The sequence below is a fragment of the Vigna umbellata genome, chromosome 4, assembly GCF_029865625.1.
Source record: "Vigna umbellata cultivar VRB3 chromosome 4, Vumbellata_1.0, whole genome shotgun sequence".
Lineage (NCBI taxonomy): Eukaryota > Viridiplantae > Streptophyta > Magnoliopsida > Fabales > Fabaceae > Vigna > Vigna umbellata.
In genome coordinates, this window is record NC_142168.1 from 31,709,778 (window position 1) to 31,724,351 (window position 14,574).

The 14,574-nt window shown below is 27.5% G+C and overlaps 1 protein-coding gene across 1 annotated transcript; it reads right to left on the reverse strand.

Annotated features, from left to right (window-relative positions):
- Positions 1 to 5,329: 5,329 nt before the first annotated feature.
- Positions 5,330 to 10,542, reverse strand: SULTR3;5 (sulfate transporter 3;5). Its single transcript, XM_047315360.2, has 12 exons — positions 9,774 to 10,542; positions 8,919 to 9,126; positions 8,667 to 8,838; positions 8,213 to 8,278; positions 7,817 to 7,930; positions 7,592 to 7,708; positions 7,376 to 7,502; positions 6,870 to 7,156; positions 6,545 to 6,732; positions 6,389 to 6,462; positions 6,209 to 6,285; positions 5,330 to 5,649 (listed from the first exon to the last, which is right to left on the reverse strand). Exons 1-12 carry the CDS (start codon positions 10,132 to 10,134, stop codon positions 5,479 to 5,481), a joined length of 1,962 nt encoding a protein of 653 aa, XP_047171316.2. The 5' UTR covers positions 10,135 to 10,542; the 3' UTR covers positions 5,330 to 5,478.
- Positions 10,543 to 14,574: the final 4,032 nt, after the last annotated feature.

The following is a 14,574-nucleotide window of genomic DNA, read 5'->3' on the forward strand; positions in this document are numbered from 1 at the left end:
AGGTGCTGAAAACTTGAACTCGCTTACCATGCATTTGGACCACGCATTTGATGATTATAATAAAACCAGTACTTATGATGTTTGAAGAAGTTAAATTAATGTAGGAGAGAATAAGAAAGTATGCTTAGAGAAGAACATGAGAAGCACCAACTCAATTTTTTATGACCCCTTCTCAGTTATCTCATAAATGAATATTTTGAGATAGACCAAACAGATATATATAGAAACGGCTGAGAACTCAAAACCACTGTGCTTTTCTTAACCTATGAACTTGTCGGCACGTTACAACAAAAACAAACAACTTTGTATTGTTCAAACTAACCGTGACAAGTTAGATTCGTTGCAGACGCGTATTTATGCATACCCCACAAATGCATCATAACAAATACGTAACCTTTTCATATGCCAGCTCAGTTCGCATGCCTCTTACAAAGTGTCACCTAATATATATTTTTTGGGTGTTGAGTCATGATCAGCTTGCTCGGTTTTTTATGTATGATTCAAAGTCTTAAGTTTTGTCTAGTAAGAATATGTCGTCCAAATTATTCAGATCATATTCGCATAATATAGATATTTGATGTTAAAGTTAGTAGATATCCAATTAATATAATATTATTATTTGAAAGTCATATCTTACTTGTAGTTATGGGTTTTTATTTATTTTCTCATCTAATCATCGTCAAATCATACTTTAATCAACATTAACAGATAATTCATAATTATTACTATGATAATTTTTTGTCATTCTGTAACTGTTTAGCTATGTTGTTCATTCATGTGTCGGTTACAAGTGATAGGTTCAAGAGGTTGGCCAAGATCAAAGGTGGTCAGCCCATAATAGCCAGTCATGGATGCTCGACTAAGGGTGTGATCGATCTTGAAGTCGATGAAATGTGGTTTATCATGGCTGCTCGACCAAATATATGATTGGCCTTAAAGTCGACCAAATATGGTTGGCCAAAAGTAGTCGATCAAATATGATCGATCATGAATGCTCGACCAAAAATACGATGAATTTTAGAATTAGATTATTTGATTAATGGTTGATCGTTTGTAATTAATTGGACAAATATACTATACAAAATATATACATAGTTTATAATTAAGATATATAATAATTTAAATATTTTTCTTTATTTAATTTTTTGAGACATTTCTTAATAATAAAATTAGTGATTAATCTTGACTATCTTATTTTAAAAACATAAAATTGAAATATTGATGTCGAACAAATTTAAAGTGAGAATAATATGCCTCTGACTTTATATATATATATATATATATATATATATATATATATATATATATATATATATATATATATATATATATATATATTAAATACAAATTTTTTTTTGTAACATTAAAAATATTTAACTCAAAAAATTTAGTTAAAATATTCATGATTTAAATGTTTTGAATGTGTATTAACGCTAGTTCCATATCATAATGAAAGAATGGAGTTAGCTAATTAGAAAAATAATGTGTTTAGGAAAGCATATTTTGTTTTTGATAATTTTGTGATGATGAAGAGTCCGACCACTTTTTTATTTGGCTAAGTAATGTTTATGAAAAGGTAACCAAATGATTGGGCATGATTGGGACATTGTTTAAGATAGTGGGGGGTTTGGAGTAAGAATGAAAAAGCTATTTATTTAGATAATCGGAAAAGCTGGAAGAAACCAACAAAACGAATAAGAGAGGCATACGAACATAATAAACAGGGAAATACTAAATTTATGCTAAACCAGAATCATTCTACATAATTAATACTCTTATACATACATGCATGACATAGATTCATTACAAGTACAAAAAACAAACGCCATTTGAGGCACCTGGTTCCTTTGATTACCTTCCTCTGGCCCACTGACAACCTTGTAAGAGTTGTAGAGCATTTACAAATAATCTAAGAAAATGTCTGTGTAGGATGTTCCTGAGAGATTCCTTTCCATTGTTATTTTCTTGTTCTTCTTCTTCGTTTCTTAACTGGGATTCTATTAGAATAATATTCGTATCAAGAACTTTAAGGGCCTTTGCAATACGATCATTGAACTAAGAAAGATCAAACATTAGAATTTATGTTTGGTGTTTTTCCAAGACTGTGGGAAAATGGGTTATCAGAACATATTTAACATGTTTTTGACCTTTTATAGAAACGCCAAATTTTCAACCCTCTTCGAGTTACACACAAGTTGTTTTAGGTCATGTAAATTTATTTTCGAGATTTAAATGTGTTTTTATGTTTTATGGGATAGGATCGGGAAAGTTAACCATCATAAAAAAAATTTAAAAATAAAACTTATAAAATTTAGGACGAAAAATTAAAATAATTTTTTAATTGCGGTTTGGATTTATTATTTTCACCTATCATTACCCATCAATTATATATCAATTATAACTATTTGAAATATCTATTATAACTGTTTTTAGACCTTGGATTGTAATTTTAAGATTAAGTTTAGACTAAAAACACAAGTTTTACTCTCATTTGTTGTTGTCTATTTTTTTTTCACCTCCAGATATTTCTTTCTACATCTCCGATCTTCGAAAATAACTTGAAATAACGTTTCTCCTAATAGATTTTAAAATTCATTTAAGTTTTTGAAATATTTTTTAACAAATTTTGAAATTCACTAAAAAACTCTTTTAATAAATTTTAAAATTTGTTAAAAAAAATTCATCTAACAGATTTAAAATCTATTAAAAAAAAATCCTTTCGATGAAAATTTAATACTTAAACATATTTCGAAATATGTTGAAATCTTTTAAAGAATTTTAATTGGCGAATTTTGAAATCTAAAGAAAGAAAAAATAAAGATAAATGATTTTTTGAATTGCAGATAATAGTTTTAAAATTTTAAAAAATTTGGAGGTGCATGAAGAAATAATTGGAGGTGCATGAAGAAGTGGCCTTGTTGTGTCTAACTCTTAGACATCTCAATTTTCTTTTCTAATATTAAAGCCTTTTTTAGTTTGGGGTTAAACTCTTCTTATTTTGGGCTCTGAAGATTTTGGGCCAATATCCATTTTCTTTTTATACTTCAGGTCATTCCTAGATAGACTTTGGTTGTTTATATCTAATTAGAATTCAGACTTCAATAAATTTTCGCTTCTTATAAGAAATTGTTCATTTTTTTTTTCTGTTTTAATCCTTATATTTATTTTATTTTATCCCTCACATTACTACTGTTTGAGTTCCTATACAATTAAAAACATTTTATATTATAAGATTTTCATTTTAGTTACCTTTATAAAAACGTTTCCTTTCAGATCCACTTGTATTAATAAGAAGATATTCATTTTAACATTTATTATTTTTACAGAATTTTAAATTTTATTATTTAAAAATTTCAAACTTGTTTATATAAATATTGACATCATGTTCAATTAAAAAAAAATACAAATTTATTGTCTAAAAATTGCTCAAGCCTATAATTTATATTCGGCCCAGGCTTTAAACTTTGTCTCTCTTCAACTTAGACCAAAGGCCCAAAAATGCACTTGGCCCAAAATTGAAAAGGAAAGAAATTTAATTAATGTCACATAAGTCTGAATAAAAAACAATGATGCTTTAATGTTGAAAAAAAAACTGATTAATAAATATTTAATAAAATATATGAAAAAAAGAGGCAAATAGTTTGAATCATTTAATAATAAAATAAAAATTATTTATCTGTTAGTTAATATACAGATATTAGAAAAATAATCAATATATTTATTTGTTAAAAGTATGTTCAAGTTTTAATTCATTCTTATTTGTAATTTTAAATTTCATAATGAATGTTTTATTTTCTTACGAGGATTTAACAGAGAAACTAATTAACATTTTTTTTTAAATTTTAAAATACGATTAATAAATTTTTAAATATTAGTTAAGATGTCAATTTGTATACATAGTTATATTTAATACGAATTTATTTGAAACATTTACAAAATCAACTTCTTCAAATTAAATCCTCTAAAAACCACTACGACAACAAAGAATAAATCTAGTTAATCTTCAGCGTATATATTCAGAAAGTTTGTTATTTATAATTTAGCTTCTTTGTAAAAATGCTTATATTAAATTTAAAATGAAATAAGAAAAATTACTCGTTTAAAAGAAAAAAAAAATAGTAGATTGCCAAACTGAACAAGTGGATTGATTATATAGAAATTTTGGAACGACAAAAACATTTTTATTAATAGATAAATGATATTTTAATACTCATTTATAAATAAATATGAGTATTATACTATTCATATTTATGAATATATATCATATAAAAAAATTAAAATTAAAATTTAATTTATATTTTATTAAATTATATTTAATTAAAATTAAAATTAATTTATATTTTATTAAGTTAAATTTAATTAAAATTAAAATTAATTTATATTTCATTAAGTTAAATTTAATTAAAATTTAATTTATATTTATATTTAATTTAATTTATATTATATTTTATATTTTTTGTAATTATACTTATATAAAATATTTTTATAGATATTTATGGATACCTATTTATATATTCGAATTTTAAAATATGAATTTTAAAATATTTGTAAATATTTTTTAAATAAATTTATATAACAAATATTTTAAAAAATAACAAGTGAATGTTTTTGTTACAAGGTTTCGTTTCTAAATATCTATAAAAAAACTTGCCAAATTTATATATATATATATATATATATATATATATATATATATATATATATATATATATATATATATGTGTAGACGTTCAGAAGTCTTATTAGTTGTGGCTAACAAGACATTAGTTATTGACATGAGCTTAATAACGAAAAATCTGTTAAAGATATGCTAATTTCATTAAGTTGTTATAAGCTTCAGCAACAAGAATAATCAAACTACGAAGAAATGGAAAATTCCAATAAAGCACGACACTTTCATGTGCTCGGTTGCCATTGCTTATTCCTATGTTCTTGTCTATGTTCATTTAGTTTCATTATTTTAACATAAATAATTTAGTATCATAGTCCATTATCATAAATCATCGTTAATTTTTTTATTTTCTATTTTAAAAAATTCATTTTCCTTTTGATTGTTAGGTGACTGTTGCTCTTCCTTCTACTCATCTTTCTCTTGTCTTCCTCTTTAACCTTTATTTCGATTATAAGCTTTGCTTTTCTTTTTAGGCTGATTAATTCATGTGAAATTATTTTCATTTAACTAATTGAAATAAATTTGAATTTTAAATGTAATTGGAAAGTTGATTTATTTTTTCATTGATGATATGGTTATTGGTAAGTTTAAATTAATCTTGAGCCTTTTAGTTATGTTATGGGTTGCTCTGTATCCCACGCTGCATAGGAGAAATGATTACTAGCTAAAACTTTATAAAATCCATTAATAGTTGTATAATAATAATAATTATTATTATTATACTTATTATACTAAACAACACTAGCTAACATTGATTTGGGAGCATCGAAAAGCTGGTCAATAAACTAGTACATGAAAATAATTTCTTAAACCATGCCCCCTTCGCCATGATTTTCCTTTGATGAACGAAGTGAATATTGACTTGCCATCACTGCCTCATCCAATGTTAGATAGAACGCTTCCTTCCCAATTTTGTCAACAAACTTTGATAACATTAGCTTCTCCAACACCTCCACCCTCGGATTTACGAACAAAATCTATGCAATACGATGAAAAAAAAAGACATAATTAATCAGTCAAACACATTCACTGATAACTCTTTTTAACGAGAATTATTGGAAAAATACCATACCAATGAAACTTGAGTTTAATTCATACATAAGATATTAATATTACATTCAATCCAAAACCTTAAAACAATGAGTTTATAGGATTTTTCATTTCTATTTAATATAAAACTTATTCTCACACTTCCATTCCATGTTAACAATTTATGATCATTTTACTAACCAACTTTAGAAAGTGATATAATTAAATAAATATGACTAAAGATATATATGTCATAAAAAATATATTATGTAGAGACTAATAATAATTTTAATTTGTTGAAGGAGTGAAATTATAATTATTAAAACTAAAAAAAAAGTAATTATCAAAGGTTAAAGGATCATGGTTTTCATATGTGAATACAAAATTCATTCATATTCCTTTCTCTCTATTTCCATCAGAGAAAACCTAAGGTGTTCTAGAGAGGTAAAATCATATACCAACTAGTTTATTTGTAATCATAAAACTAACATGCCAACCATTAATTACCTTAATTGCATTCTTTGTCAACACTTTAACCATCTCATCCAATGCTTTGATAGCAGTTGTGTCAATGGATGTTACTCCTGTGAATTAAGCAATCAATAGCAAAGATAAACATTTTTCCCACAAACTCCATGATCAAAGAGGACTCTAAACATTAATTGCAAACAAATTTTCTATCTTCACCTGACAAATCAAGTACGATGTGTTCAACATTCTCTCCGGTAGAAGCTTGTTCACTTCGAATATACCTCATAATCCTAATGCAAATCAAATTAATTAGAATAATTTTGATGATTACGTTGCATAATCAAGCATATTAGCTGTTGATTATTAACTTACCTTTCTTTGACGTAATTAGAATTTGCAAAGTAAACGGGAGAACCGAGTTGAATAATAAGAACCCCGGCAAATGTTGAAACTTTATATTGCTCTGTGTCTCTGTATAAACCAACTTCTGCTAACTTTCCAAGCTTGCATGGCGCTGGTCTAGCCACATATAACAGTGCTCTCAAAACCCCTAGTCCAACCTTCATTGCAGATAGAATCATCAACAAAGTCAAACTCAGTTTGAACCATGCATGACATAGATAACGTGGTAGCCCTAACATGACATTGAAAATTTACATGAAAAGAAGTTCTTCAAATGAAGAATGGAAATACTGACAGAAATCATGAGACCGACATCCATGCTTATGAGGATAACTCCGAGGAAAGCAGCCATGCAAATGACAAAATCAAATTTGTCAACTTTGAAGAGATGAACGACTTCTTCGTAATGAATGAGTCCAAGCATGGCAGATATGATAATGACTGAGAGAGCAACAAGAGGGGTGTAGCCAAATAATGGTGCCAAAAATTGCAGTGTCAGTGCCATTATTACTGCCTGTATCACATTTGCCATTGCAGTCTTACACCCTGCATTGTAATTCACTGCAGTCTTCGAAAATGGTCCTGTAGAACATAGATTTTAGAATCAACATGTAACATTTCTATGCAAAACTAAGCCAAATTGTTTTTGTTATGACAGACACATTTGTTATCAGTATAATAGCAGAATGGTTGAAATGAAATTTACGACATGTAACATAACATTACATAAAAAGTATTAAAAAGTATTAATTACTGATATGGTTGGTTTTGTGAGATGAGCATGTGTGAATGAAAACTCACCACTAGTCAAGTAGCATGAAGTAAAAGATCCGAACAAGTTCATGAGGCCAAAAGCGATCATTTCTTTGTTCCCATCATGAGGTGTGTTATCAGTAACAGCAAAGCTTCTTCCTATTGCTATTCCTTCCTAAGAAAATCAAATGAATAAGTAAATAAAACTGATAAAAGAAATTGTTGAAGTGTATATGATGATTGGAAGAGATTTTAGTTTCTTACTGCTAATGATAACACCCCTGTGATAATTCCAGCTTGCAGAACTGCTGATAAGTATTTACCATTAAAGTTCAAATAGTGGATGGACAATGGATTTAATCCTTTGTCTAAATGTCCCACCTACATGTACATAATTCAATTCACATAAGAACAAAAAACAAAATCTGGGGATGTTTTTAAGATGATTTTAGAAACTGTAAACAATTATTATTATATCTTAGTACTTACAATTTGAATTCCATGCTTTTGGCCCTTGACGAGGTAGGTGAAAACACCAGCAACCACTACAGTCACCATTGGACCTATAGCCTGTACCCAAAAGAGTTTTGGTTTCTTGTTCCTCTGAAAGATTACACCAAAAAGTGAAATCCATTAGAATTATCACTTAATTAACATATATGGCCTTTGTGAAATATTAATATTGCTTCATTTTCTGAGTCTAACTTGACTTTACTATTAGTATTGGTTTGCCATAATTATATTCATTCGATATTCTTAAGGTCCAACAAGTTGAGTGGCGCACTAAATGTCTTGTCCTGCCACTTCTTGTTTTTTATTCACACAAATAAATTATATGCAAAAGAGAAAGCTAAGATGAGAATGGCTATAGAAAATGGTACTCACCAAGTGCTTGGTAAATTGCAAGAAAGCAAGCAAGACCACTCCAAGAACTGTAGGTTCCCACCTAATCTGTTAATTAAATATATGAAAAAGACAACCCCACTTACGTTATTTATCTCCAAAATATAGATAAAAATAACAATTTTCTTTTCTTAAAAGCTATTTTTGATGAGACTAATGAAACAAACAAGTGAACATATAAAGAAACTAAGGTTTTAAATTGTAATTTGCAACCACAAGCACACTGTATATTTTTAAGGTCTTTGTAATGTGTAGGTGAGTGAGATTGTGGAACCTGATGCATGTGTTGAAAAGAGGCTAAAATTGAGTTGGGATATCATTATCATTCTAGAGGGAACTGTCCTCATATGTAATAATTTGATTTCGTATCGCAACCTTTTATATTTTGGTCGGTCAAAAAAGCACTAAGTATAATTTAAACTTGTTCTATGCTAACCTCGTGTCTATTGTTAACGATGCTTTTTACCACCGCCACCAAGTTGGTTTTCTGTGAAAAATGTATCATTCCAAACACGCCCTTTAGCTGTTGGAGGATGAGAATCACTGCTGTCCCTCCCATGAAGCCATTGATGGTGGAATGAGAGAAAAAGTCCACCAATATCCCCAGCCTGCAACAAGTTTTGGAAAACATGATACTTTGTCTCAAATACAACCTTTGCATGTGAGAGTGTTGAAAATGATGAGTTACCTGAAAAATCCCAAAGCAGCTTGGAAAACACCAGTGACAAAGGTGGTTGTGAAAATTAAATGAAGATACAAGGTTGGATCCTCGTTTGGGTCTGCCACAGTTTGTATGGTTTGACCAATAAGCAATGATGCTGCTGCTATCGTCCCCACAGCCATGTGCCTTGAACTCCCAAAAATAGCATACACCAGAGGTGGGACAAAGCTTGAATCTGATAAAATTACAACAATGATTCCAAATACGTCAAATCAACACACAACCTATTTCCTTAAATTCTTCATGGCTTCATCCTAAACACAACCTTAACAAATCGAATCAATCACCAGGTTCTTCACATCACACACAAGGGGATTAAAACTGTCAAAGGAAGTCACTCACGTAACTATAATTAAGCCTATAACTAACTGTCCACACGCACCCACATAATGGATTTAATCAAACCACACACAAAGTGATGATCATCAGAATTTCTTTATCTTAGTTTCCAAACCACAGAGCTTTCTTTTGCTGATAAAAATCACGCAAGTTCAATTCATGCACCATGAGTTTGTAAATATACGAAGGAAGAAGGGAATCTTTCCTTCAGTATCAGACAATTCTGATTTGATTCTAATTATAAACATCATCATGACCATTCATTCAGTGTTTGGCGGTGTTTATCACAGAATTGTATAAGATGAAGAAAATCAATGGTTTAAAAAGAGAGCAAACGTGGAGATCAATATTGCATATGTTGTGACGAGAGACGTTATTAAATGCTGCCAAACACGGATTAAAAGCAGATAATCATTGAAAGACGTGGAATCAAAGTGAAAAATATATAATGGGTGAAGGAAGAAAATGAAATTTGATTCTTACAAAGGCCAATGAGAGGAGGAAGGTCTGCAAGTTTGGCATAGCTAATGCCTTGAGGGATGGCAAGGCTTGATATGGTTAAACCTGCGATCAAGTCAGAGCAAAAGAGACGCCAATTATACGTCGGTAGCCACTCAAAGATAGGGATGAAGTATTGCACCCCCTTCAGCACCCTCCTCGTCCGTTTCTCCTCGTTCTTGAACTGCCTGAAGGGATCATCAGGAAACAAAGCTTCCTTCAAACTCGCCTTCAGTTTCGCCTTGAATCCTCTCTGGATCGAGAAATTCACCCCATGAAGATACTCTTCAGGATCATTATCTTCATGGTCGTGATTGTAAACTTCCGTGTTACCAAGCGTACCCATAGTAACAAACAAGAACAATAGTTCCAAAGAATGTATTTTTATGTGTATGTGTATGTGTGTTCACAGAAGAAAAGAGAAATAAAGAAGAGGGTGGCTGATAAATAGTAACTGCTCAAGGGTGCTTGTGTGAGAGACGCGTGGTGGCTTTGAGAGTATATATAGGCCTTTTGCAGTGGAAACTATTTAGGGTAAATGGTAATTGGATGACAGAACAGTGGATTAAGTCTTGATGAGGTTGACAATGAACATATAAAGATATCCTAGGTGTGTGTTTTTTTTCGTATATCTATTGTTTGGATAACTGAGAGAATTCTCAGGAATTGTTGGATATGGTTTTTGACAGACTTTGAAGTTCTGCAGAAACGTTAAATGTTCTGCAGAAAACAGTTATTGTGCTGTCTCTTCTGCATCCTTCCATGAATTATTACCAATCTTCAACTTCTCTTCTGTGTGTATATATATATATATCCTCTCTGTTAACACACTGTTATATTATATCTACAGGAACTCGACCAATTTACAACGTCAATGAAATTCTGTCTTGGTAAGTTATATTACGTTACAACGTCTGTCATTATGGTTAATTAATATTTTCACAATATTTCTTTGACTTCTTTAAATTGCTAGCTTTTCTGAATGTATTTATATAATTATTAAATCTAAAAATAATATATAAACTACTCTTTTATTAATTATATACATAAATTTTAATTAATTTTTATCTTTATTGTGAAGTAGAAATAAATAAAATAGAAAATCTCGTAACTATGTTGTAGAATCAATATTTTTTTTTTGTATTTATTGAAGGATACAATTTGAAAGACAGATAAGAAAACCTAAACAGGTATATATTTAAAAATGTTAATTTAGAGTATAAAATGATATTAATGCTTCGTTAATTTATTTCAATTACAGACTCGATATCCAGAAACATTAATTATGGAAAATAAAATTTCCCTCAATATTAATATCTGGTCTTGGTTTGTTTAAGAAAAATTAAAACGTGAGAATCTTGCATTATTTCATATATGTTTTTTCGATTTTTTTTGTCAATCAATAACAAAAGTTATTATTTTAAGAGAAAGTATATTGTAAAAAAAACGACAATCTTAAAGTGTATTTGTTTCAAGTTTTATAAAAAAAACACTTTGGGAATTGTAAGTAAGAAAGTGAAACATTAGCATGTGAATTATATAAACATACATCCACACGTAACTTATTTTCAGAAATATATATCACACGTATTTTTCCTTTTTCTATTCCCATGCAAAACGGTAAAAAATCTTTTTATTTCCGTAAAAATGGACTTTATTTCCTAAAATATATTGCTACATTCAACTCATTATACATTTTGAATTTTTTTATTTTATTTCTGATTAATTATTCATTTCTTTCTCCTCTTTCTATTGTCATGTAACGACATTTTGAGTTAGTAACATAGTGCAAAAAATATATCTCACGTGCAAATAATATTCTCTATTTAAAATAGTTAATTTTTTTAGAATACTCAAAGAGTAAACATAAGCATCCATATAAATGTGTTTTATTTGGCAGAAATTATTATTGTCTTATTATTATTGTTGTTGTTGGGAGATGAATTTGCCCAATTCTAATAATGCATCGTTTTGAGATCGATTTTGGTTGATATTAAAGAATTAAAAATTTACGAAGTACTATAGTCTTTTCGTTGCGGCGAATCGAGAAGTAAATTTATTTATTATAATATTATACTCATATGTTTGTTATTCAAGTGATATTGGTTGTTGTTTGTTTATAAGCTATTTTATTATGTTGTGCTTCTTCATCGATGCGTACACATATATTGTTTTAAGGTATTTTTGGATTGATTGAGAAAGATAATAATTTAATAATTTTAGAGTCAACCTTTTAAATTTAATTCAATAAAGTTAATTTTATGCTTGAATATAATTTAAGCATGATTGCCTTTTGAGCTATTATTAGCATTCTTGTTTGCAAATACGAGAGGCTATATGAGTGTGTTAGGAACACGAATCTTTTCTATGCAGTTTTTCAAAGAGTTTTATATATAAAGAAATACCTCACTATTAAAAAAGTTCAAGTGATTTGATAAAAAAAAATTATGAAAAAATTTATTCTTAAATATTTAATCAAGATATATAACCAACAAGCATGTAGATTTTAGTTTGGAATATCTAATGTAAATTAAAATATACCTACTGAAACTCTCAAGTGTGTGTGTGTGTATATATATATATATATATGTCTATTATTTATTTATATATATAATGTCTTTCTAAGTTTACAAAATGAGATATTTTTAGCAAGTCGAAATGTATTTAGGTTAGTGTGTGACAATGGCCTCCAAATTGGAAAGAGATACAAAGACAAATTTTGAGAAAAAAAAATATTTATTTGATTTAAATCTTGATTTGATGTTTTTAATAATTTTTCTTCTCGAGTTGTGGTTTAAATAATGTCATTCTTACAATTAATTAAAACAAATCACTTTCTAGTATTTCAATTTTTTTAAACATAATTTTTTAATTGTCTATTTGTTGCAAACAATTATTATTATTATTTATCACTTTCTCTAGATTTAATAGTTGATGTTCGTATAGTTTATAAAAACAATGTAAAAATGATATTGACAAGTAGATACAACTTCTTTAAATAAAAATATTTAGAACAAATCAGTGATATTAATATTACACACATATAGATTAAATTATTATTATTATGCCTACAAATTACAAGTTGTGATTAATCTACACATTAAAGTAAGTACAAATTCCAAATTAAACGAATTGTTGTATTTTAATTGAGTAAACTAATAAAAAATATTGAAGTAATGAAATTGGAGAGAAAGCATAACCGATCAAGTTCCTTTCATTCTTATATTTTAATAAATAATTATGCCGCAACACGAACAACGTTATTAAGTATAAATTTCAGTTATTAGAATACTGAATGGGTTGCTTCGATTGATAAATTAGTCTTTCTTGAGCTTCTTATATTAATCAATTATATAAATAGCTTTATAAGTAATTTTTTACATATTTATTTTAACAATGACTATATATACAAACACTAATTTAAAAGCTATGGCTGAAATTATATTTATTTATTATTTATGTACATCAACTAAGTTTACATACATCAAGAACTTTTATTTTTTTTTAATTTTCCAAATACTTAGAATATTGGAAGAATTAAGAGGTAGAACAAAACTGGTGAACTGATTCTAAAAACTTCTTAATAATAATTTTTGGATTTACGATAAAATTTAGAAACAATCTAGATAGTTTTTAAGTGTCAAAAAAAGGTCGAAAAATATTATTTCAACATCTATAATTATTTCATCATTATTATAAATTAAACAAAATTACATATACTATACCACAAGGTATATGCAATATAGTCAATAATATGAATTTTCATGGACACTTACAAGAATGAAATATAATCGCATAATGTGATTGATTTTTAAAAGATCAAAAAATAAGAAGAAAATTTTTCTATAGAATTTGTAGATGACTTGGTTTAAAAATACTTTTTTTTTATCGATTTAATTAAAAAATTATAAAAAAGATGAAGAAGTTTTTCTTTAAGAAATATAAGATCAATAATTTTTTAATTGAGAAGAAAATTATATATTTTCTTTGAAAAAACAATGTTAATCTATTATTAATGACATTAAAGAATTGTTTTTCTTAAACGGATATGAATACCCATTACAAACAAATTAATTAATTGTTTTAAATGATAGTTTATTATCTCTTAAGTAATATTTTAAAAACAATTTAAATTATATAATTAATTATACATAAATAATTACTTGTAAGCATAAGAAATTATATAGTGCAATCATCTCTCTCTATATATAAGTGGGGCATATTATAACTAAAGCGAATTTCATTGAATTTCACTTCGTAATCATTGCATTTTACACGAGTTTCACGAAAAATAACTATTAAGAAAATATTTTTATTACGCTCCTTTTTCATATAAAAAAATAGGTATAATTGGCGTTTTCCTTTTCCTCTGATTTTTGTTATTAATTGATAAGTGGAGGAAGTCGTCATCAACAATAATTCTTCTATTAATATGGCATCTTCATCATTATTCTTATAGTGTTTTTACTGTACAATTCAAATTTATCGAGTAATTGAATTTTGAATTAAAGTAATTATTTTCAAGTGACAATTTTAGTATACTTGACTTTGATATAAAATTATATTTTTTTTCACAATTTAAGTGTAATTGTTTTATAACTAAAGTTTTCGTTCTTTTGAAATCAATTATACTGAAATCATCATAAAAATAATGATTTTAGTTCAAATTTAATTATATTGAAATTGTTACATAACAACGACTTTACTTTAAAGTTCATAAATTTTTAACTAAAAATCGTTTTCTTATTAAGGGTAATTAGTGTTAATTATATTCATTATACATGCT